The sequence below is a fragment of the Mustela putorius genome, unplaced genomic scaffold, assembly GCF_011764305.1.
Source record: "Mustela putorius furo isolate JIRA1106 unplaced genomic scaffold, ASM1176430v1.1 tig00003927_pilon_pilon_pilon, whole genome shotgun sequence".
In the NCBI taxonomy this organism is placed as follows: domain Eukaryota; kingdom Metazoa; phylum Chordata; class Mammalia; order Carnivora; family Mustelidae; genus Mustela; species Mustela putorius.
The window spans coordinates 99,969-127,627 of NW_025422072.1; the positions used below are offsets into that span (position 1 = coordinate 99,969).

A 27,659-nucleotide genomic window follows, 5' to 3' on the forward strand; every position below is an offset into this window, starting at 1 on the left:
CCTGATTTAACCAACATCAACAGCCAGATGTGTATCCCTTTTCAGCTTCCTCCTTGTTCATTAAAAAATATCTGAGCCTATTTTCAAATATATATATATATGTATATATATATACACATACATATATAAAATTTGTTTCATTTTCATTTATTTAAATAGCCCATAAAAGGTAACACATAGAGAAAAAAAATAGATTAGTGGTTGCCTGAAGCTGGGGTCAGGAATGGGGATTAATTACAAATGGGCATGAGGCATCTTATTGGGGGAAAGAAAATGTTCTAAAACTGATTTATTATGATGGCTGTGCCACTCACTAAAGTTACTAAGAAACACTGAATTCTACATTTCAAAGCAACGAGTTTTATATGTATATTATACCTCAAGTTGATTTAGAAAAAGAAATATACACATTACTCAGCAACTTTTTTTCAAATAATATATCACTGACATCCCTACCAGTTAGAGTCTCAAAGTCAAACTTTTTTGTACTTTCTATACACACATACACATATATGCACAGACTCACATATAATTTTACATCACTTAGCTCATACATAGACTTTAATTTGGGCACACATCTTTGAAGTTTAATTTTACCACAGGAGAGCAATACAACAAAGCTCTGAAAGCAAAAGAAAATCAGTAAACAAAACATAGATTAAGAAAAAATATATATCTGCAATGCATTTAACAAATAAAATGCTAATATATTTAATATACAGAGTGCTTACAAATTGACAAGAAAAAGACAAACCAACAGAAAAATAAATAAAGGATATGAATACGCAATTCTCAGAAAATCAAACCCAAATGGCCCCAAATACATGAAATAATACACAAGCTTAATGAAAATCAAATATAATAAATTAATAATAAAATGTTAATATATGCATATGTTGACAAGAATTAAAAAGAATGTTAGCATTTATTACTGCTGGATAGATGGGGAAATGTACTATCAAACATTTCTGAATTATTAAAGTGGCTTTGGAAAGTAATTTGGAAAATCTATTATTTGGAATTTATTCCTAAGATATAAAACATTAGAAAGTAAAGATATATACACAAGGATACTCAATATAGTGTTGTTCTTAGCATGAAGAAACCTTGAAACAATAAGAATATTGAATAAATTATGGTACATACCAATTGGGTTTTATCACATTTATTTTACATTTAGCACCTTACTAAATTTCTCATTTTCATTTTGGTATATAGTCCTAGTTAGCAATAAGATACTTCTTTTTTCTTTCCACATTAATTCATGTCATTTTATTTTCTTATCTTACTACATTCACCGAAATGCCAAAGACTAAATTAAATAATAGTAACTATCCCTAGCTCTAATATTTATTGATGTGGTTTTAGTGTTTCATCAGTAATAATATTGCTGTTAGATTTTGTTAAATATTCCTGTTCATATTTAGAAGTATTTATTATATTTATAGGTTTTCTACAGTTTAATGAAAGTGGCTCTCAATTTAATTATATACTTCTGAAGCATTTATTTATTGATAGGATTATATGATTTTTCTCCTCTCTTTGTTTGATGCACTGAATTGTGTTCTTAGATTTCCTGCTATTAAACCACCCTTCCATTCCTATACTAACTGATTATTTATTGCACTAAATCTTGGAGTAATTGTTTCAGAACAAGTTTGTGGAAGGTAAACTTTCTGAATATTTTTACATTCAAATTTTGTTTATTTTGTACCCATAATTAGTAACACAGAAAGTTCTAGATTCAGAAATCATTTGTTTCAGAACACTGAAGATATTGCTCACTTACCTTCAAGCATTCTGTCAATGATATAAAGTCAGATAAAAATCTGATTTTAATTTCTTTGTATATAAACTTTCTCATTTTTTCCCCAAATCCTTTTGGGATTTTTATATCTTCATATATAAAGTAACAAAATTTTCATCAAGGCGGTGTCTTTGTGTAAATCTTTTTTCAATGATTTTTCTTGCTACCTGCCATACATCCTTTTAATCTCAAGATTCAAGTCTTTCAACAATTTGGGAATATTTTCTTCTAGTTTTGTATTAATGTCCTCCATTTCCCCTTTCTCATTTTCTGCAGCTCCTATTAATTATAATTAGATTTTATAATGTAAATTTATTAAATAATTTATTAAATAATGTAAATTTATTAAGCATCTGTGACTAATTCTAACATACCTTTAATGTGCCTTTTGCCCTTCATTCAGTGAAATATTGTCTGTTTATTTTATGGATCACTGATGCAGTCCTCAGCTCTGTCTGCTCCATTCATCAGTTCTAATGACTTCTAAAAGTTATTTCTGCAAACATGTTTTAATTCCTAACTCATCCTTATCCAGTTGTAGTCCCCTTTCATAACGAAGTGTTTTTATTTAATGTATGCTAATCTGTCTCTGCGTGATATCAAATCTCATTTAATCATCTGTGTTCTTTCTGGCATATGTTTCTTCTGCCATTGTGCAGATCACCAAGGATCCCCAACTTCTAAACAGGAAAGTTCACTGTTCGTTTTAAGTGGGGGAGTGCACGGACTGGCTCTCTTTGTTTTCCCTTCTTGAGCAGATGATGGGCCTGGAAAATAGCCATACCCCTCAGCTCTACCCAAACACACAAAAACATTTCTCAGTTTTTCACTTTTCAATACCAAGTTGACTGTTCTGTGATACCGGAATGCTCCTGTGAATTTCCTTCAAATGTAGATGTTTAACTTCTCTTCTCCTATCCATGTCAACTTTATATACTAAGTTACTTCAGGCTCCATTTGATTCCTTCTCAGACCCCGACACCTATACTAAGCACCTTCCTTAAATAAGTAAATTTTCTTAGGAGTACAGTCCTCAAGTGTTAAGAGTATTAGTCTGGAACTTAAGAGTCAAATATGTTACTGCCTTGTTTTAATTGTACATACATAGAAGTAGAATTGGGAAGTGAGCTGAACTCAAATGTCCTTGACATTGAGTGATGTTTGATTAATTGCACTGATAGTTTTCCCCTTTTATATTTATATTGGCTATCACAAAACATAATAATTAATTCTCTAGCTTTATCTTGGTAATAATTTTTCTGTTGCTTGTGTTTAGGGCCAGCATATTGTTTGCTTTTGTTAATTAAGTGTTTTGGATTTTCTATCTTTCAAGAGTATCTAAAAAGTTAGAGTCTGCTAATCAAACATCTTATATTCTAGCTTTGTCCTGATTTTGTATTTGATTTTTCTCTTATTTAAAAGAATTTCAGGTAGCTAGAGAGATATTTGTATGTGTCTTCTCTTCAGGATTTTCATCTAGTCTTCCGTATTATATATTCATCATTATAATTTTAATATTTTTTTCCTTGAATTAAATAAACTCATACTAAGTATCACATTCTTGAAAGCCTTCCTTGATCTCCCCAAACTGAGTCAATCAATTCCTTTCTTTCTCTTACTTTAACGTAATCAAAATATGTAGAACATCTATGACACTTACTAGTATTCATTTATCTACCCATTATGTCTTTGAGGCTCGGGACAATGTCAGCAATTTTTTCCTTTTTAGAACCAAACTGTTGAAGTCTAAGTGATCTAGTTTTATTATTATCACCACCAAATGTGACAGTGGAATACAAAACAACTAGACAAGACAAGCATTTATTAGGAATTTATAATGTGTATCATGTTAAGCATATTATAAATGCTACTAAGCATCTCAAACACTGAGAATAGGGAATCTCATTCCACTTACGAATGAGAAAGTGAGGCTCAACATGGTTAAGTAGATCATCCTAAGTCACACAATTTACAAGAACAGAAGCCAGGTTTTAAAAAAAATTTTTAAATGATTTTATTTATTTATTTGACAGGGAGAGAGGGGAACACAAGCAGGGGGAGTGGGAGAGGGAGAAGCAGGCTTCCCGCTGAGTGGGAGAGAGAGAAGCAGGCTTCCTGCTGAAAATGGAGCCTGAAGTGAGTCTCAATCCCAGGACCCTGGGATCATGACCTGAGCCAAAGGCAGATGCTTAACCGACTGAGCCACCCAGATGCCCCTGGAAGCCAGGTTTTAATTCTGCTATACTTCTAAGTTCTGGCTCTTAGCTATATTTTTTCTGTATTTTCCCAATAATAACATCAATATTAAAGCATATTAAGATGTCAAAATCCCAACCCCAAATCAATCTGAACAAGCTAATGCTCTAAGAATAATAACATAAAGTTATGTGAAATACTGAAAATGTGGGAAAATTAAAAATATATATATGTATACATACACAAACACATGTATACACATATCACAAGAAAAATTCAAACTATTACAGTATGTATTTGTTTTTCTAAGTGAAGAAGTTAAAATGTAAATATTAATGTATAAAGTGAAACTACAGGGGCACCTGGGTGGTCCAGAATGCTAAGTGTCCAACTCTTGATGTTGGCTTAGGTCATTATCTCAGGGTCCCTGGAATTGAGCCTGTATCGGGCTCCTCGCTCAATGAGCAGAATGCTTGAGATTCTCTCTCTCTCTCAAATAAATAAATCTTAAAAAAAAAAAAAAGTGAAGCTGCAAACAACCAGAGCCATAATGAATAAATTATATTAAATTACTAAAGATTTATCCTTTGGAACACATTTGTTTTTGTTAGTTCCATTGTCATTTTTGCCATGTAGAATACAAATCTTTCTGAAGTATATAAATTACTTGTAATACTGTCATAAAAGGACATTGTCATTTTTGCCATGTAGAATACACATCTTTCTGAAGTATATAAATTACTTGTAATGCTGTCATAAAAGGAAGATACTGGGAATGACAACTATAATCATTACAATTACTATTTATTGAAGACCTAATATAAGCAAAATGCTGTATGTACATTATCAATAATTATTATACTAACCCAGAAAAAAAGGCATCAACTCTGCTTCGTAAATGAGAAAAGAGAGGCACTGAGAATTCAAAAGGGCTACCTAAAGGTTTCCAGCTAATGAGTACACAGCCAGCATCTAAGCCCAGGTCTGGTTGACTCCATATCCTACCCTAATTATCCTTAATGTGTTCGGAAGATAGCAAAGACTAGGATTTCTATTATGTACTAGGTATCCTGCAAGGAAACTTGCTCACCTGCTTTTTTCTTTTTTTTTTTTAATTATAATTCTTTTTACTTCATTAAGGAGGTGGTTGCTATGATGGCCTCACAGATGAGAAAACTTAGTTGCAGAAAACTTAAGTGCCATCCATAGCCAGTAGTGAAGGAACTGGGATTTGAAACTACTCTGTCTGACTCCAAATTCCATATTCTTTTCTCTCTCTAGCGCTGTCCCTGTAAGGAGCAGATGTATTTGCACATGTTACAACCCCTGAGAACTGTAAATTCTCAAGTCCATTTGAGATGCTCAGGAGGTCAGTTGGATTGTGAATATCACAAACCCAGACTGCTTTAATTTTTAATTCTTGTGTCTGTTTTTCTAGTTTTGACTATCTACTGAAGCTGCCAGATACTTCTTACCAGGATACCTGCTAAACTAGAGTAGCCTCTCTTTTTTCTTCTAATTCAATTTTACAAATCTGAAGACGAGCAATAAAGTCTAGCTTTTTAAAGAGCTAGGAATAACCTAAGAGCACGCTAGGATCTCTTATGAATTAATATTATGGGCTTAATTGTTTAGATGTGGTCAAATTATTTATGAAATTTCACTCATTTTTTTGCCCACTTCCTAGTGCTTACCTGTTTTTCAGAAAGATGAAGTCAGTAGAAGGATGAATGTGGATAAATGAGGTGTGACTTGATTACTAAACCATTTTTCATGCTTAGGATATAACGTGATAGTATACAACAATTTTTATTACTGTAGCTTGGATCAGTGCTACTTAAAGTGTGGTCTGAATAGGCATCACCTGAGAAGTTCTAGAAATGCAGATTTCTAGGCCACATCCCAAATCTACCAAATCAAAATTCCTGGAAGAAAGGCCCAAAGATCTGCATTTAAATCAGCTCTTCAAGTGGCTTGTTTGCACTGGCCTGGATTTTAAGGTGCCCAGATTTTTCATAACAGACTTTTCCAAATGAAGGATGGAACAAGTCAAGATGACCTTGAGTAATTGCACTGTGACTCAGTTTCCTCATCTGTAACACAAAAATAATAATAAGGCTGTCTAATTAAATAAAAATATATAGACATATAATACACACACATACACACACATACCTGAGAACACTAAATGCAACAACATTATGTACTTAATAAACATTAACCCCAAAATGTCTGCCTCCACAACGGGTGATATTTTCAAATGATACACTATGCAAATTAACTTTCATTATGATATTATTGTTCTCATTAATGCTAATTTGGTTACATTTAGGCCCTTGCACTACTATTTTAACTTTAGGGATGAACCAAGACACTTTCCATTCTTCTCAGAATAAAAATTATGATTCTAACTGTCTTGAGTTTTGAGAACGAAGACTGATGAACTTCTCCTTGCTAACCACAATTTATATTATCAACAGATGTAGGGGATAGGTCTCTCTTCACTGAAAGAAACCAACAGAGTCAAAAAGATATATTAAGAACACTGTAGGTAATTCATCAATGCCTGAGAAACCAAGTTGATCAATTCCTATTTCCCTCTTAGGACACCCTCTCATTTTTAAATTTGTGTTTTCTGAACTGTCAAATTTCTTTGAAAGAACAATGTGGAAATTTTCACACTTTCCGGAATCTCTCAAAGTTATTTTTTTAATATTTTGACCAATTTTCTTGTTTTGAGAATAAATGTCTGGTCTTTTAAATCTATATTCGGGGCCTATAAATGTCCTTTTCCAGTGCTCTGGTATATTTTACTCAAGATATGTCAAAATTTCAGTACTTTAACTTTTCACGCAGCCTCCCAAATGATCTGTGGGACAGAATTTTGCCACTACAAGATAGATGATATCAGATATGTGTTACAAAATACTTTTCTAAAAATGTGTAATTTGTGGAAAAATAAATAGTAAAATAATAAAAGCACTAAGATAAAAAAAAGTGTACATTAACAGAATTGTGTTGACGCTGCTGTAAGAGAATTTGGCGGATCCAACTGCACAATATCCCCCAAACAGATGTCTCTAAGAAGATTATCCATCATTATGACCTAGTTCCATAATCAGTCTCCACCTTGATATTTTACTTTAAAAAATGGATGTGGAATATACACAATTTATGCTTAGCTGCTGCAGTAACATTGATAAAATACTGACCTAAAAATAATCAAACCTCACAGCAAAGGAATGAATATATGAATAAAATAAAATATGTTTTTCTCTGGAAAATAAAGCTGATATACACAATAATAAATTCTGGAAAAAAAAGTAGCAAGGAATGGCTTAGATCACATAAAAGTAAATGTCATTCAAACATATTAAATAATAAAGTACCTGAAATAATCACCTAGCCAGAGAGTTTGGGCTGACACAAATAATTGGTACATGCAGAGAAAAAAAATAATTTTAAATTCAAAACAGTTAGCAAGATAAAAAAGAAAAAAAAATCAAATTCTTTTCCAGAATAATTTAAACAAAATTTGCAGAAGTTCTTAGTAACTGAACAGCTGGGTTGAAATAGTTTTTAATTCTTTCTGATTATTTTGCAAGACCCAAAATGGTCTCATCCTGAAGTTATGTGGATAGAAAACTTTTAAAGGAAGAATCATAAAAAAGTCATACATTACAACATCTGAACAGGAATGCTAAGCAACAACCTAGTTTTGTAGCATGAACATCCAGGCCATGTTTTACTTATTACATTTCACTAAAATAATGGTTTGAGGCATTTTACTACAGATTTCAGAAGCAGAGAATGAACTGTCCACTTTAGCAGTCTATAATGAATTAAAGAATTATAATTAAAAGATATCAACTACATTAAATGAGAAGTGATCATGAATGATTACCCAGTTCTTTCTGTTCTACTTAACACCAAGTCTTATGTAAAAAGAATATGAATAAAAAAGACATACTTGTATAGTTTCTAGTAGAAGTTTCTTATTCTTTTTTTAACTTAACTCTGAGCAGTGGGTGATGTATAATAGTATTTATAGTATTCCATTTCCCAAGTAGAAAACTAAGTCAAGAGAAGCTGTGATTTTTTTTCCAGGTCAGAGGGCTGCAAAGATTATCCAACTCCCACTGTGTCACTGTTACCATCACCCCAAACATAGACATTTCTTATACCCAATGAAAGTCCCAGCTCAGTTACAAATTGAATTCATAGGCCATTTATAAACACTGATTCACATGCTACTGAGGTAGTTATGGAGTACTGTGATACTTCACAGATAATATCTTATAAAAAAAAAAAGATGAACCTGCCACCAGTAGGTTTAACTTATCAAAATATTACTTTAGAGCAAGAAGACTAAATATTCATAGGCTTTCTTGAGTTTCAGAGGGGATTAACAGAGAATAATGAAAAAAAATCTGGAGAAATCTCAAACATGAAGGAAATATCTGTAAAATTTTTCAATAGCACTATTAATATCAATTAGTATGCTATGGTACAGACATAATGTATTAATTTAATCTCATAAATTAGGAATTATCACATGCAATATAGGAATATTAAAGATAGAACATTATACTTGAAGGAAATTAAGCGCTCAATAATGTATATGGTGCTAAGGCTATAGAAAAAATATTCACATACATGCACACAAGTCTTCCAATTAATATAATCTGATCAGTTCAGATAACTTCAAAAACTACGTGAGAAATAAAAATAATGATAGTGGTATGGTGGGAAAGTAATTTATTAAGATATTTATCTGTGTTTTTTGTCCCCAGATTTCAGAGCCATATTCAAATCAGGCTACTTATTCTCTATTTTCTTGTCTTAGGGATTTTTAAAAAAGATTTTATTTATTTTGAGCGGGGGGGAGAACATGCACACACTGTGCACGCATGTGCAAGCGTGGGGGGGGGGCAGAGGGAGAGAGAGAATCCCAAGCTCTCAACTGAGCATGGAGCCCAGCATGGGGCTTGATCCCAGAGACCCTGAGATCATGACCTGAGCCAATTAAGAGTTGGATGTTTAACCAACTGTGCCACCAAAGTGTCCTGGGATTTTTTTTATAAGATAAATTAGCATATTCTGGATTTTATGAAAAGAATCCTGAAAGAATTCCCAGTACCCAAGAGGCTGGAGATTAGCTGTCCTGACAATAGCAGAGACTTCTGCAGGGCCTGGTCATGTCATGGGCAAGTGCCAAAACCTTTAAGGGGATGGCTATGTGCAGGTGCAGGAAGATTGTGGAAGGGAAAATATAAATTAAAAATTAAATTAGGGGTACCTGGGTGGCTCAGTTGGTTAAGCCACTATCTTCGGCTCAGGTCACGATCCCGAAGTCCCAGAATCTAATCCCACATCAGTCTCCCGGCTCCGCAGGGAGTCTGCTTCTCCCTCTGACCTCCTCGTCTCTCACTATCTCTCTTTCTCTCAAATAAATAAATAAAATCTTTTTAAAAATTAAATTAAAAGAGACTCCATTATATCTGTTCAAACTAAGGAAAAAGACTCCTCCAACCCTCTGTCCTTTTTACTCTGGAAAATTTGTAAGTTCTTTCCCTCTTTGAAACTTATGTGTTCTTTTTGTTTTGTTTTGTTTGCTTGTTTGTTTGTTTGACAGACAGAGATCACAAGTAGGCAGAGAGGCAGGCAGAGAGAGAGGAAGGGAAGCAGGCTCCCTGCTGAGCAGAGAGCCCAACACGGGGCTCCATCCCAGGACCCTGGGATCATGACCTGAGCTGAAGGCAGAGGCTTTAACCCACTGAACCACCCAGGCGCCCCCGTAAGTGTTTTTAAAAGCAAAATGTCTCTTGTCAACTTTAAGACCCAGGAATGTCTTTTCTAAGGACCTAGAGCCATTTCTTTGTAATACAATCATTAAGGAAGACAGTATTGCTATCCAGAGTTTCTTAAGGAAGGTAGGAGGCTAACTTCTTCTGATGCCTGTCTCCAAGTTGCACTATCACTTGCCATAAAAATATGAGAAGTTTTTTTTAACCTTTGCATAAAGCCAATTAGTTAATATAGATGGCCGCCCCATTTATCTGATAAATTTAGGATGAACTGTGTGTGACAAAGGTGCCATCACATCCTCTTGAGTAGATACCTTATTTGAGGATGCATATGCAATCCACCTGGCTATATAAAAGGGTGAGATTTCTTTTTGTCTTTGCAATCTCTTAGTAGACGAACTGTGGTATGCATCACATTGTAGTCTAATGCCTACTCAATAGTAAAACCGTTTTCTTTCTCTTCTACCTTTGTAGAGAGGTTTTCTGGATTGACAGAAAACTTTGTGTGTGTGTGTTTTAAAGATTTATTTATTTTAGAGAAAAAGATAAAATACACACATGTGGGGGCAGGGGGTGTTGAGGGAGAGAGAAACCCAAGCAGAATCCATGCAGAGCACAGAGCCCAACATGGGGCACAATCTCAGGACCCTGAGATCCAAGCACTGAAATTACGACCTGAGGCAAAACCAAGAGTTGGATGCTTATGCTACCCAGGCACCCCAGGAAAAAACTTAAAAAAAATTTTTTTTTCCAAAAACTGGACCAGGGGCACAGAGCCTCTGCTTCATCAAGATTGCCATGCTCCAAGTATGGGACAAAATTTTCCAAGGGTCTCTGTGGTTGCTGATATGGACTTGGAGACTGGAGGAGTTTTTACAATGCTTTGGTAGTACATACATAAGTCACACCTCCGGGGGTTGGGGAGGTACAGGGTTGGGAGAATTAAATTTCAGTGATTAATGAAAGTGAATTTCCTGTTGGCCTCATGGGATGAAATCTCACAAGCAGAATTATGTTAATGACTTTATATACTCACTACACAGTAAATTTGGAAAATAGAACATAGTTCAGTATGTGACACAGTAGACACAAATTAAAGGAAAAGAAAACCCTCACAGCAGGTACCCACATTAGCCTACAGCATGAAAAAATGCAGATCACAGCAGGGAGGGGATATTGAAGCTCATAAATTAAAAACAGCTGGATTTTTTGTTGATGTTAACAAGAAGGCAAATATAAAATATTAACATCAAAAAGTGCCAAAATATATGGAGAAAGAAATTCTGGTAATAGTGCATTATGTATTGGGATGGGTGTTCCCTCTCTGGTAGGAAGGAAGGAAGAAGACATGAGTACACAGAAGCTGTGAAAAGGAATTTTGGATCTTCATTCTCAAAATTATGCAAACTGGAAAAGCAATCCAGAATCATATTTTTAACAAATAATCAGAATGTTGATTTTAGTAACATGTTATTTATAAATGAAACTTAGCAGTCAAAGAAAATAAGGAAATCTAAGTATTTATATGCATTTTTAATATTTTTTCACTAGTGAAAAGCAACTCTTTCATATTTAAAAGAGAAAAGGAAGAAGCAAATGTAGGATTTACAGTTTTATCATACTGTGTTAACTATTAAAAGATGATTCTTTCTAAAGGTACCTGAGAATTCTCATCTTTTAAAACTTGTGATATTGTCACAATTTATCAACTTTTTATGAAATTTTAATAATTTAAGAACAAAAACCAGGGATATGCATAATAATGAGTATATTATCATGGAAATAGGTTTCTGTTTCATTGTATGATAAAATATAGATACTTTACTTCCTGTCACAATAAAAAATTTATATATGTTGATAATAGATAATAAGAGTTATCATTTAGCAAATGCTAATCATACATTTAGTTTTCAAATTTATACTTTAAGCTTCTTATGATAATTTGTTTTTCTTAAGGGACTTAAGAAAGGGACTTAAGGGACTTAAGAGACTCAAGTTTCTAAGGGACTTAAAACAGGGACTCCAGGTAGATGGCATATTTAGGAATCCATGATTTAATAAAAACAATCACAGACACATATATGTACACATACACACACATATCTATATGTTCTTTTGGTAGTTTATGTAATCATCATATATTAGAAAACTATTTAGTATTATATTATATATCAGTGTTCTATATTGTTACATAAATGTGTAACATAGTTGATTAATGCATATTATATGTCAGAGAGTTTGCTAAATCTTTAACATTCAGCATCTTATTTAATGTTCATGAAACAGTGAAAAATGCATTCTCTTTCTGTCACACACTTTTTAGTAAGTAAGAGATATAATAGATAAAATTAATAATGCAATGAGACAAATTGCTCCTTTTGTTCCACTCAGGGGTTAGCAGGCTACAGCTTATGGACCAAGTCCTGCCTACCCTCTCCTTTTGAATAGCCCAGGAGCTAAGAATAATGAAGATGATCATTAAAAAATATAATAATAATAATATTAATAATAGCAAGAGACCTTAATTAAGGCCCACAAAGCCTAAAATACTTGCGATCCAAAGGAAACAGTCAACAAAAACTAAAAGGCAACCAAGAGAATGGGAGAAAATATTTGCAAATGTCTTATCAGATAAAGGGTGAGTGTCCAAAATCCATCAAGAACTTATCAAACTCAACACTCAAAAAACAAATAATCCAGTCAAGAAATAGGCATAAGACACGAACAGATATTTCTCCAAAGAAGATATACAAATGGCCAACAGACACATGAAAAAATGCTCAACATTACTCAGCATCAGGGAAAAACAAATCAAAACAATGAGATGCCACCTCACATGAGTCAGGATGGAAAAATTAACAAGTCAAGAAACAACAGATGTTGGCGAGGATGCAGAGAAAGGGGAACCCTCTTATACTGTTGGTGGGAATGCAAGCTGGTGCAGCCAGTTTGGGAAACAGTATGGAGGTTCCTCAAAAAGTTGAAAATAGAACTACCCTAAGACCCAGCTATTGCACTATGAGGTATTTATCCAAAGGATACAAACATAGTGATCCAAAGGGGGCACATGCACCCCAATGTTTATAGCAGTAATGTCCATAGTAGCCAAACTATAGAAAGAGCCCCGATGTCCATCCACAGATGAATGGATAAACAAGATGTGTGTGTGTGTGTGTATTTTTCCACTATATCTATAGTGGAATATTGCTCAGTCATCAAAAAGAATTCAAGCCTGCCATTTGCTATGATGTGGATGGAACTAGAGGGTATTATCCTAAGCAAATAAGTTAGTCATAAAAACATAAATACTATATGATCTCACCCACATGTCAATTTAAGAAACACAACAGATGAACATAGGAGAAGAGAAGGAAAAATAAAACAGGATGAAATCAGAGAGGGAGGCAAACCATAAGAGATCTTACCTCTAGAAAACAAATTGGGAGTAGCTGGAAGGGAGGTGGGGGGGTGTAATTGGGTAATTAAGGAAGGCAGTTGATGGAATGAGCAATGGGTTTTACACACAATTGATGTATCACTGAATTCTACCCCTGAAACTAATAATGCAGTATCTGTCAACTAAATTGAATTATTTATTTATTTTTTAAAAAGATTATTAATTAATTTATTTGTCAGAGAGAGAAAGAGAGGCAGAGCACACAAGCAGGTAGAGTGGCAGGCAGAGGTGGAGAGAGAAGCAGGCTCCCTACTGAGGAAGGAGCCGGACTCGGGACTAGATCCCCAGACCCTGGGATCATGACCTGAGCCGAAGGCAGTGGCCCAACCGACTGAGCCACCCAGGCGTCCCACTAAATTGAATTTAAATAAATAATTAAAAAAAAAAAAAAGAAAATATTTGCTATCTAGCCTTTTACAGAAAAAGTCTGTTGATCCTGCAGAGTAAAGAAATTCTGAAAACTGAATAACATACTTTTGCTTAGGGATTATATAAATCTCTTTTTATACCTACTTAACATAATTTCTTATGACACTGCCAAGATGACCACTGAGATAGTCTGAACTAGATGCAGCAGGTACATCACTGAAGCTCAGGGTTAGGAGCACAGGTACCCAAATGAAGCAGAGGAGGTGGCCCTTGGCACTCAGTGCTGGGTGATACATCATCAGTAGATCCTGATGGCCGCTCCCAGAGGATGCTGTGAAGACTGAGGCAATTAACTCACAGAGTGTACTTCAGGGGTGCCCAGAGCCAGTATGTGGTGATATAAGTGATCCAGGAAGGCACAGAGCCAAGAGGCAGTGGGTAGGATAATGGCAGGGAGGGTGCAGCTTGCGAACCCACACAGGAGTGGCACCAACCCTGGCTCTAGTCCCCCTCTCTGGGCCTGAGTTTTTCATCTGCATCAGTGACAAACCAGCAAAGAACTGGAGCTCAGAGCAGGTGTGCCATGTGGCCATTATTTGAGGGCTTGCTCTAGTTCAGATTGCCTCGGTAGTCATCTCAGTAATGCCACAGAAATTATGTTAAGTAGGAATAGGAGAACATTTTGCAACCCCTAAGCAAAAATATATAGCAATTAGATATTTACATTTTGACATTAAGGATTACTCCTGCTAGCCATATTCTCTAGTTCTCAAATATGTTTAGACATGACATTTATATTTGTTTCTCAATTTGGAATTAAATATTTCAAAGATACTATTTTTAAGGCTTTCTGTGAATGCAAACAAAAAATTAGGTTCAAAAGAAAGCATCTTAATACAAGCAACTAAGGATATGAATAATCTTCCAGCTGCAGTAGTAGGAAGTTATTTGCATTGTATACTATAAATTAAATGACATTAGCCCTACAGTTGAATTAAGAGTAGGAGATTAGATATTTGCTGTACTAAGTAGATGAATTAACTTCACAGTTTTAGCCTTCTAAAGTAAAATTTAAGAAGAAGTAACACCTGCAAAAAGCATTAAGAATCATAAAAACCGTTGTAACTTATGGAAGAATACTATATGTTAGCCTATAATATTCTACTATTTAATTTGCTAATACATACCAAAAGTCTAAGTGGGGAGAAACACTTCCGTATGGAGCACTGAGAAGGCTAAATAAAGGCAAGTCCAAATGTTTGTAAGAAATACAATCACTTTGGAAATCCAACTTGATATTGTATATTTTAACTGGCTTATAAGAGATGGAAAAAATACAATGCATTATGTATTTGGGTCACATATTTCCAAAAATAAAATTTCTAATAAAAGAGTGAATTAAAAGAACCCATGAAATCAGTTTCTAATAATACCATACTTTGTCTAGAACATGTTATCTATTTTATGTATGACTAGGAAATCTCAGGACCCTATACATGTTGACTTTCAGCCAAACTCATATGCCTACCAAAGATATAAACTGAAGTAAATTAATTTATTCTAGTTAATAATAAAGAACCAGTCAAGAAGTATAGGATGAAACAGCATTCATGAAATAGAAAACAGATTGCTTGCAAATTTTATGCAAATGTTCTAAAACACTAAAATCTATCTGATCCCATCTTTCATACAGGCACTACTCACTACTGATGTAGGTTCAGATCTGTACTTGGTTAAGTGGAAAAAGCTTGTGGGGAGCCTCCTTTGATTCTTCTCGACTCAAGAATATCCAGCGCCTTGTCTAAGAAAGAAGGGGACTAAATACCCTCTCATACCATTAATCTGAACAGGGTGGAGATGGCAAAGCTAGAAGTCATTGTTTTGACTAAGACAGCTCCATACAATAGCTAAGTACAGTTCTAATAATTTTGTTTTAGGAAAGAGATATGTTAAAATACAAAATTATACTTTAGAGCTTCAAACTTTGGAATTTCAAAACACTTGATTAAGAAAGAAAAAGGAACAGAGAAATAAATGCCATTCATTCATTCGCTCATTGAAAGTTCACAGAATGCTAAAACAGAAAACAAAAACAAAATTCATAGAGTTCTGACTATTTGCAGCATTGTGGTGATTTCTCAGGAAAACACCAAGACAATTAAAATATGGCCCATGCCATTCAAGCAATTAGAGCAAAGCAAAGGAATTAAAATATGTCCACAAATAAAATAGGAGATTTAATATTCCCTTTAAAATTTGTTGTAAATACCAGAGACTATTTCTATAACATGAGAATTTGTCTTAGAAGAAATTAATCACATGATCTTATTTTAAAGCCACAAGCTCTGAGGCAGGTACTCTGGATTTTCAACCACATCTTGCCAACATTTTGATATACAGAAAATCACTAAACTTCTTTAGCCACACTTTTAATCTCTTCCTACAAAGATTTTGCCTATAATAGCTAACATAACTATCAGTGAGGATACAAGTCCATGAAATAATGCAATTTGGAAATTACTTTTCAGAACATTTAAAAAGTGTTCAACTAATTAAAAATAAATTATAAAATTATGGGGTTTTTTTGTTCATTTGCACTGAATGAAGTGTACCAAGTCAAATTATAATTCCCTCATTTTTTCTATCACAAAACCTTACTTCACCAGTGGAAAACTTTTTCAGGGATTCCTGGATGGCTTAGTCAGTTAGACATCTACCTCTTGATTTGGTCTGAACTGAGGGTGGCTTTCCTTGACATTCTCTCCTTCTCCTTTACAGCCTTCTCTCTGCCCCTTCCCCTGCTTGTTTGTGCTTGCGCGCTCTCTCTCTCTAATATAAATACATAAATCTTAAAAAAAAAAAAGAAAGTTTTTCAGTTCAACAATGAGTCTACGTAATCCAAATGTTTTTCTTTTCAAAATAATTTCAAGATACATTAGAGAACAATTCCTTCAGTTGTTCATTTAATGTTTGATATACTAGGATTTCATAAGTGATTCCATTATAAAACACACTACAGATTACATTATATATATCACCTAGAATCACATAGATTGATATATATTACATACCTACATATATATATGATAAATATATATCTATTCTCTAGAGAAACAGAACCAATATCGATAGATATCCAAAGATACATATATTTATATATTTATACATATATAAATCGTATTTTCTGAGTGCCCATCTGTTGCAGTTGTTATTGGCACTGGGCATACTGCAGAGACTAAAACCCCTCTCTTCACGGAGCTCATAATGAACAAATAGATAGAGGTATGCGTGTGTATATATAGATAGTTTTTTTTCTTTCAGGGAAAAGTACTATGGAGAAAAATTAATGATGACAAATGGGGAAGGATATTCTGTGATCGGGTAGAGCCTTCAATTTTTAATGGGGTGATTAGAGAGGGCCTCTTTGAGATGGTAATGTTTGAACAAAGATCAAAGGAGTTTAGGAGTGAGGAATTAGAGTGCTACAGGAGAAGAAACAGCTATACTAAGAACTCTAGCGTGTTTTTGTTTAGTATGAACTAGAGACAGGAAGAAGGCTTAAGCAGAAGACAGTGGGCAGGTGGGAGAGTAATGGGAAAGGATAAGTGTGATGTAGGGTACAGATCACACAGAGTTTGGGTATCACAGCAAAGGTTTTTGCTTTTACTTTGAATGAAATAAGAAGTCCTTGTAAGGTTTTAAGCAGAGATGTGACATGATCTGTTTCACATTTTAAGATAATCATTCTGGCTGTGCTGAGGCTTGGGGAATGGAGTTTTGATGGGAAGAAAAGAGATGCCATTTTGGAAACCAATGTAATAATTCAGACTAAATGGTCTTGTACTAGGTCAGCAAAAGTGGAGGTGGTGAGAAGAGGTTGTATTCTGGATATATTTTAAAAACAGAGGCAACAAGATTTCCTTATGGATTGGATATATGATATGACAAGAAAAAAAAAAAAAGAAGTCAGGAGGACTCCAGGGGTTTTTGATTTGAACTACTTGAATAATGAAGTTGCCTTTTACTCTAGTGGAAAAGATGATAGAACAAGTTAGTTGGGAAGGTAAAACCAGGAGTGGGATTTTGTATGTATTAAGTTTGAGTGCTTTATAAACATTTGCTGAGGCTTCCCTGGCCTCCTTATCCTCTAGGACAATTAGAACTCTGACCTGTCATAGATATTTGGAAGCTCAGAGGCATCTGCTGTGGCTGGATACTCAACAGAATACTTGGAGGAAAATAAATCCAATCCCTGAATAATACTGAGGATGTTGCCGAAGGAAACCGGAACAGGAGTGTTAGAGTGGCAGAAAGCAAGTGAGAGAACCAAGAAACCCTGCCTTGAATTCCCTGCTGCATGACTCCTTCCCAAAGCATCGTGCTTATCTTTTTGAAAACTGACAGACCGGACTCACAGAAACTGAAGGCTTTCTTTTTTGTCTAAAAGTAAAATTTTAAAAAGGGATCAATCTTAAATTTCAAAGAAGAACCGATGAATGACAATTTCATTTGAAAAGAGTGGAACTTTTCTGAGGAATCAAAGCAAATGTTTCTCTAAGAAACAGCATATATATATAGATAGAGATTATATAGATATATAGATATATTTTATATAGATATACAATCTCTATCTCTATATATAGATATATAATCTCTATCTATAGATAGAATCTATATATATTATCTATATCTATATATATATACATATAATTTTTTTTTTTTTTTTACAAAAATTAGTTGGAGCACTTGGGTGACTTAGCCAGTTGAACATCTGACTTAGCTCAGTCATAATCTCAGGATCCTGAAATCTTGTTCTACACCAGACTCTGTGCTCAGAGGGAATCTGTTTGTCCCTCTTCCCTTTCCCTCTGTCCCACTTGCTCATTCTCACTCTCTCTCTCAAATAAATAAATAAAATCTTTTAAAAAATAAGAGAAAATTTACTGAAAAAAGGCTCCCAATTCATGTTCTGATTCCCTTAATTAAAAAAAAAGCACTTTATTGCTAAAAAATGCTAACTGTCACCTGAACTTTCACCTCATGAGTTGTAATCATTGATCACAGGTCACCATAACAAATACAATAGTGAAAATGTTTGAAATATTTCAAGTATTTCAAGGATTACCAAGATGCGACACAGAAATAGTGAGTGAGCAAATGCTGTTGAAAAAATGGTGCTGACAGACTTGTTTGACACAGAGTTGCCACAAACCTTCGATTTGTAAGAAAATGCAGTATCTGTAAAGTGCAGTAAAGTGAAGCACAATAAAATAAGGTATGCCTCTACCTGCCTTTTTAACTTATTTTTTACAATCCCTATTACATTTTTTATGCCATGTCCTGTAATTCCTATTGATATCCCAACTTTTATTATTGACCAAACTAAAAATAAAGCAAAAATAGGGAAAACAGAGAGTCATAGGGTAAAATGAGAGGTATTTACTTGTAGTCAACCCACAAAAAAAAAAAAACCAAAAACAGAATAGTCTTTAATTCTTTAATCTCTAAGAAAAGAGAGAACTCAAAGAAAAATAAGAAAACAAGAACCCTGGCAACCCTGGCAAATAGAAACAAAAGTTGAGTTAAGTGATATTTTTGATACTGTTTATTGAAATAGTTCAATGGTGATGTATGGTCCAAGAAGGATGATTTAAAAACAACTTAACTGGGCTGACACCAACAAATACTAAGGGTGCTGTGGAATCTCTGATGTGAACTGCATAGGAATTAGGCCTTGCTATGCAGTGTTTAAGAAATATATGCCTAATAAATATTCGCTAGTTTCTAGTAAGGATTTCTCACAGCTAACACTTCATAGACGTGTAAAATGTTAGAGTTGAAGTGAACATATTTGTTATCTCATTTAATTCACATTTGTCCAACAAACATGAACTGGGTGCCTAGTGTGTGTCAAGTACTATGCTCATCATTGAGTATTCAAGGTAGTATGTATTCTTTCCGTACCTAAAAGAAAGTCACTAATCAACAGAATATGTTATAATAAAAGTGTGTAAAAGGTGTAGAAAGAGCTAACTCTAACTCCACATGAGACACTCAGGGAAGGCTTCATGTGGGGGATGAGATTTGAGTTGCTCTTGACATTTGGTAAACTACTTTTCATCAGTTGGAAAAGCTGACGAAGATTATTTTGGTATTGAAAGAAACTAAGTAAGGGTATGAAAGTATTAAAAAAAACCCCAATATATAGGGAGAGAAATTAATAACATTGTTAACTTCTAAATTAATCCAAACTGCATTTGATGCATTGATAACCTCTACAAAACCCTCAACAAATGGTGCTCTGATATCTTGTAAGAATTTAGGCATATCTAGTAACTGTAAATTTCATAAACCAAAGTATATAGAGTTGAGAAGAGATATTCTTATGACACAGAAACAAAGTAGTTAAAATTAGTAATAATTTTTTTACCTTGTCTAAAAGTGTGGGATAACAACAACAGACAAGGAAAACATCAACTACTTTGAGCAAAACAAGAAACCTCTATGATTACCTATTCCAAACACCAACACAAGGTTTAGCTTACTGCCCTCCCTAAAAACCTCCTGCAACACTGTCCATCAAGTGTACCTACCCCCTGTGATTGTCCTATCTGCTTTAGCTTGTATCAGGAAACATAATTGTATACTCTGTTTAAAGACTGGCATTGTTGGTCTTCTGTGTTTCTTTTTGTTTTTGGTCTTACGTGTTTCTATGTAGATTAAAGTCACATTTTCAAATTCCCAGAAGTAACTGGAGAGAACAAAGGTGTAATATTTTCCCCACAAAAGGTGAATCTTCTATTTTTACTAATGTAATTTGCTGCAATAGCACTATGATGGTCAATAAAAACATCTGACTGCTTTCTATGAAAATTAAATATTTTACAATATTGATGTTTATAGAGTAAATGCACAAAGTTAGTTTTCTATTATTTTAAAGCAATTCAAATGGAATTTTGAAAAAATATTTGCTGTTCAAGTTTATGTGTATGAAAAGAATCTATTGCATATACATAGTATACAATAACAAAATAAATTACTCAGTCAATACATTTAGTTATTGAATTCTATAGTAAGGGAATATATGAAAAAAAAAAAAAAGGATTTCTTAAGGTCTAGATGCCTAACTTCAAGTTACAACTACCAGATTTTGAACATGTTAAAAAAATATTAAGTATTTGTAAAACAACCCTAATAACTTTAAAATATATTTTATAAAGTTTTAAAGATATCTCCAAAACAGATCTAATAAACAGAATATGAATAATGTTCATGATCTTGTGGCTTGTAAGCAAATGGGCACATGATAGTTTTGGCCCTAAAACATTTGAGTAGGGAATGTTGATAGAATAGCCAGATGGTTGTCATACCATACACAAAGAGGAAGAAGGAAGCTTTGGGGAGTTCTATTTTATTTAATATAACATTAAATAAAAATTATTATGCATTAACACACACACAGAGTTAATTTGAACATGAAAATAAGCTCAGAAGTAAATTTTATATTAAATTAAAGAGAAAGAGTACATCATGGCATCTATCACTATAAAATTGCGTTTTTTTAAGTGGAGAGTTGATTTTGAAAAAAGTTATAAATAAGTCTGCTCATGGGAGAAAAAAATCTATGAATGAATAAATGAATGGGAAAATGAAAAAATGAGGGCACCTGGGTGGCTCAGTGGGTTAAAGCCTCTGCCTTCGGCTCGGGTCATGATCCCAGCGTCCTGGGATCGACCCCCACTTCGGGCTCTCTGCTCTGCAGGGAGCCTGCTTCCTCCTCTCTCTCTCTCTCTCTCTCTCTGCCTGCCTCTCTGCCTACTTGTGATCTCTGTCTGTCAAATAAATAAATAAAATCTTTAAAAAAAATGAAAAAATGAATCAGTGAGTAAATAAGCATTAACACAGAACTATCAAGAATCCTCTAGAGTAGTGATATGAGGAGCTCTAGAGGTTTCCTCTCTGTAAAAAAACCCAAACTATTAGAAATTACCTTTAAAAAACAGCCATTTGAAGTTTCGGGAAGTTGTCCAAAGGGCAATCTCCATAAGAACAGTAAGAGTCTGTGGCATGTGAGTTACAACCTGCTCCCTTCCTTCTCACCAAACAGCTCAGCAAGACTAAAATTCTAAGTGGATACAGCCAAGAGCATAGGCTTTCTCTCCCACCACCCCAACTTTCCAGGCAAGGGCTATAGTATCTACCCCAAAGGGGAGGGCCACCAGCATTTCTCATCTCCCATTCTGGCTCTATGTTGCAGAAGCTCTATTCCAGGCAAGTGTAATTGAGTGTTCAGGGGTTCCCTCCCTTTATACATTTCCCAACTGTAGCTCTATGCAGGTGTGGCAGGCCCAGATTACCAGACCTCAGTCACCTATGTCCTAGCTTGCTCATAGGACAGAGGCTCTGTTCCAGGAAAAGTAAGAGCAAAGTTTGCTGACTTCATCCAGTGCCACACTCATAGAGCAGGAATATCTACATGAGAGAAGCAGGCTTCTGTCCCTACCTCCAGATAAGCAGTAACTCCAGAGTAGTAGTACAGAGGTTCTGATAAGGGGAGGAAGACCTCAGTAGCTTTCCCTGAGGGAACTGATTTTATTTGGAACAGATGCTAGAAAAGTTCAAGCAAAGCAGCACTGTTAAAAACAATGGTACTGAGCCACAAGGGGGAGGCTGATAGTTCTATGAGAGCAGCAAGTGAAACAATATACAAACTAGAAGTTTAATAGAAAGAACTAGGGAAACAGAGAGAAAGACCTTGGAATTGGAGCAGGATTTAAAGACTGAATCCAACACAAGCAGAATAGCTGAAAGCTTAACAGGGAGACCAGGACAAGAGAGGAAAAAAGACAGCTGGTTAAAAACACTATTAATCCTGATGGGGAGAAGGTCAGAGTGATGTGTACATTTCCAAAGCTGTGCCCATGTGTGCTAATATAAGAGGTTACACACTTCAGGGGAAACAGGTCTTACTGAAATAGTATTGCCAACTCATTAAACAAATAATGAAAAAAGCAAACAAACGAAAAGCCCAAGGAGTGGGGACAGGGATCACACATGGATTTGCTACAATGTGTTATCAGAAACGACCAGTAATGAACTATAAATTAAGAGACATGCAAAGAAACAGTAATGTGTGACTCATTAACAGATAAAAACAAAACAAAAGCAGGCAACAGAACACTCCTTTGAGAGAGCCCAGATGTTGGAAATACTGAAGACATTAAATGAGCTATTACCAATATGCTCAAAGAATCAAGGGAATTCTAACAATATGTCATCAGATAAAGAAGATATATTAAGACATATAAATTATTAAAAACCAAAATGATTCTGGAATTGAAAAGTATAATAACCAAGAAAAAAAATTCACTACAGGGGCTGAACATTAGATTTAAGGTGGCAGAAAAAAAAACCAATGAACTTAAAGATAGATGAATAGTGATTATGCAATCTGATTAAAAGAGAGAAAAACTTAAAGAAAAATGTTCAGAACCTCAAAGAGATGTGAACTACCATTAGGTGCACCAACATAGGTATAATAGGAGTGGCCATTAAAGGAGGGAAGAGACAGAAAAAAAAAATCAAAACAATAAAGGCTGAAAAACTTTCATGTGGTGGAAAACATTAAATTACAACCACAAACTCAATGAACCAAACTGGGAGGAACACAAAGAGATCCATAACCAGACATATACACATGATAATAAATGTTGAAATCCAGGAAAGATAAATGCTTGAAAGTAGCAAGAGAATAACTGGTCATGTACATGAGATACTTAGTAAGATTAACAACTGACTTCCATTAAGAACAGTGGAGGTCTAAGACACTGGGATGATATATCTGAAGTGCTGAAAGAAGTAAAACGAGTTGCCAACCAAGATTCTTACATCTAGCAAAACTAATTTTCAAACACTGAAGGGGAAATAAAGGCATTCCTAGATAAACAAAAGCTGATAGTATTCAGCATTCAGTATAAAGCGAGTATAGAAGACTCGCTTTAAAGAAATACTAAAGGAAATTGTTAAAGCTGGAAGTGACACCAGACAATAATATGAACTCACAGGAAAAAACAAAAAACTGATTAAAAAAAATTATATAGGTAATTATAAAAGTATTATTTCATACTTCTTCCTCTTTATCTTAAGTGATTTAAAAAATAATATAAAACAATATTAATATACTAGTATTGTTAAACCTGCAACATATGGAAATCAAATATACTTGGCAATAAAGCACAAAGGAAGTGGGTGAAAGTTATGTTGCATTGGGCTAAGAAAGGACACCAGATGGTAACTTGAATCCACAGGAAGAAATGAAGAAAATCAAAAATAGTAAATAAGAATATTATATAACAAATCCTATAAATATATACTTGCTCTTATTTCTTCTCTCAGCTTCATTAAAATACATAAGTTTATATAATTATATAAAGTAATAAATTGTAAAAATGAACTACTACATTTTTAACATACATAGACATAAAATTTATTAAAGTAATAGTACAAAAAAGGAGATAGGGGAACTGAGAAATATAGGATTAATATTGATATCTGCTACTGTAATTAAGGTAGTGTGAAAGTAGATTCGTGTAAGTTAAGAGGTACTTTAGAAACCCTAGAGCCACTAAGAAAATAACTCAGAAAATATATTGAAAAAAATCACTGAAATAATTAAAACAGGACTAGGAAATACCTGTTTAATGCAGAAGAAAGCAGTAAAGGAGAAATGGAGGAACGAAAAAGGAAAATAAGAGACAAATATAATCATGTTGATAATAATATTAAATATGAATGAATTAAAAATCCAAACACAAGGCAGAGATTGTCAGACTGTCTTTGAAATAAATAAATAGGACCTAAGTATATGCTATTAATATGAGACACAAGTTAGATTCAAAGATAAAAGTAGTTAAAATTAAAAGAATGTCAAAAGATATACCATGTAAACAGCAACCACAGAGATCTAGAGCAGCTTTACTAATACCAGACAAAAATAGGCTTTGTTTGTGACTAATACTATACTCCTTGCTACTGGTAGCAATAATAGGGAATCTATTTGTTAATGAAATCTGTTGGAAGGCAGACATCAGGGATATAATGAAAGTTGGGTGGCGGATGACGGACAATCTTTTTACTTTGTCTTTATGCCTTTCTGCTTACATGCTACTAAAATCTCACATCAGTCTAGAAAATATCTAGAAAATATCTTGTTCACAAAGAAGAATAGTTCTTTTCATTCTGGGCTTCAGTTTGGCTGTTAATTTTGGACCTATGTCTGAGTGGTAAATCTTCTGAAGCTGCTAGTTCTTTCTGTATATTTAAAAAACAGTCTTTTCAACTGGCAATAAAAAAAAAAAAAAATCTCTTACTTGTGTGTACGCTAGGGATAGTTAGTCTAGACAGATAGATATTAGATCCTAAGGTATCTTAAATGTAATAGTGCTCCTGTTCTGATTCATACATATTAGTAAATACTTACTTAATTCTAACATTCTAACTTCCTTATGTCTAATAAGGGACATAAAGAATCCCTTGAGAAGAAACTGAACTTCTAATACTTGGAATATGCTAGCCATTTAAGGAAAAAACTTTCTCAAGGAATTGCCAACTTGGAAGCATTTTTATGTGAGGATAAAAATCCACATAATCAAAGTAAATCTTTGGAGCTATCAAACCAGTTTAATAATCTTCACTTAAAAACAGTTTCATAAAAATCACAATGAGATAATTACATCACTTCACATGAAACATGATGGCTTAAAAAAACAAACAAAAAAAAACCAGAGAATAACCAGTATTGATGAGTGTGGAAAAACTGGAACCCTTACACATTGCTGTGCTGCTGTTAGGGAAAAGTTTGTCAGTTCTTCAAAATGTTAACCACAGAACCATTCAATGACTCAGTAACTCAACTTTTAAGTATATAAACAAGTATATATTTAAGTTTATATATTTAAGTATATAATATATATGTGTATATATACATTATATATATATATTTAAGTATGTACATTAAGTTTATATATTTAAGTATATAGACAAGAAATTTGACAACATGTGTTTACAAAAACTAGGGAGTTTGTCCATGGTTTAGTCTTTAGCTTTCTGAAAATTGTTTCTACCACACCCCTTTCCCTTATAGTACAAGGTACGGTCTTTTTCTATACTCTAGTGGAACTTCCTTTGTCCTACTATGCATCTGTATTAAACATTGATTTGTGAAATTGCAATTTCCTGAAACAAGATTTATAATATATATATTTTATATATATTTATATAATTAATAAAAATATATTTATATATTTATATATTTATGCAGTAAATAATGATTTTGGGATGGAGCAAAGCCAGGACTACAAAATTCCTAATGATTACTGAATATTAGCAAACATTAGTAATGCTAAGTGTAAGATATTAAGATTCCATGCCCCAAAGGGTGCCCTCATTAGGTTAAGTGTTTGACTCGATCTCAGCTCAGGTCTTGATCTCAGGATTTTGAGTTCAAGCCCCACACTGGGCTCCACAGTCACTTTAAAAAAAAAAAAATCTGTACCCTTGAAAAATTGTGTAACAGTTTCCTAAAACAAATTTGGAATAAAAAACTTACAACTTTCTGAATTATCTAAGATAACAGTTATTACTTTTTTAAAAATATTTTATTTATGGGGCATCTGGGTGGCTTAGTTAAGTGGTTAAGTGTCTGCCTTTGGCTCAAGTGGTGATTCTAGAGTCTTGGGATCCAGCTCTGCATATGGCTTCCTCTTCAGTGGGCAGCCTGCTTCTCTCTCTCTCTCCCTCTGCTGCTCCTCCTGCTTGTGTACTCACTCACATGTGTTCTCTGTCAAATAAATAAATAAAATCTTTAAATAATAAAATAAAATTTTAAAAAGATTTTATTTATTTATTCATGAGGGACAGAGAGAGGGAGGCAGAGGCAGAGGGAGAAGCAGGCTCCCCATGGAGCAGGGAGCCTGATGTGGGACTTCATCCCAGGACCCTGGGATCACGGCCTAAGCCAAAGTCAGACGCTTACCCAAGTGAGCCACTCAGGTGCTCCTAACACAACAGTTTTTACAACTTGATATGTTATTCCCCTATAGGATAAGCACAACACCTTAAGAAATACCTTGAGAAATCTAATAAACTAAATTGCTTAATGAAAGCTTTCCTCTTGATACAGGCTAACATTTCCTTATTGATATGTTTGTCTATATGTCTACATTTTAAAATTTTAATTTAGGCCTATGTTATCTTTCTGGGAAGACTCTCTAAGAGAACATTGTTGCAGAAAAAGCCATAATCAAAGCATCTAAAAAAAAAGAAAGAAAGAAAGAAAGAGAAAGAAAGAAAGAAAGAGAAAGAAAGAAAGAAAAGAAAGAAAGACAGAGAATAGGAAAGTGAGCCCAGGCAAACTCCAACATTCACTTTTTCAAAAGAGTGAACAAAGGTTGAAACTTATGATCATATGCTTTGTCATGCTATGGACTAAATTTGGAAAACTCTTAGAAGATTTTTTTATGCTAAAAATAAATATTTAATACAATCATGCAAATCATTTTAATACAGTTGATTTTATGAACTTTCTTGTTTTTATCTAACCTCAGTAATAGAAAAAAAAATCAACATTTTGCTATTGAAGACCAGAGTCTGTGAGGGCAAGATTCTTTATGCTATTAAGAATCAATTATCCCAAAGGTAGCACTTGATGATAAGGCCAGCTTCAAACTCTGTTGCGACTGCCCTGTTCTATCCAAACCTTACCTTTTATAAACTTTTTTCTACAAAAACATACTTCTTCACTAACATATCATTTATCATGATTTCTAAACACAAATGCTAATGAAAAGATGTAAGAAACCAGTTTAAAAAATCATGACTCTGTAAACATAGTACCTCACTAATTATTATCTTAATAGATAAAAGCATTTTTAAAAACATTATGTTTTAAAAGGTAGGCATGTGCAGCTTTCAGATTTGGAAAGTATGAGAAAATGATAGGGTTCTGTCTTTCATGCTATTGGTG

At 33.9% G+C, this 27,659-nt stretch overlaps 1 protein-coding gene across 2 annotated transcripts in view; it reads right to left on the reverse strand.

Annotated features, from left to right (window-relative positions):
* Window positions 1–5,064: 5,064 nt before the first annotated feature.
* The window catches only part of LOC123388939 (regulating synaptic membrane exocytosis protein 1-like), a 230,504-nt gene continuing 207,909 nt past the window's right edge, over window positions 5,065–27,659 (reverse strand). For both annotated transcript variants that reach the window (XM_045069369.1, XM_045069368.1), the window contains one exon: window positions 5,065–6,096. In XM_045069369.1, coding sequence (XP_044925304.1) covers window positions 5,956–6,096 — 141 coding nt within the window. In that variant the 3' untranslated portion in view covers window positions 5,065–5,955. The remainder of the gene's footprint in view (window positions 6,097–27,659) is intronic.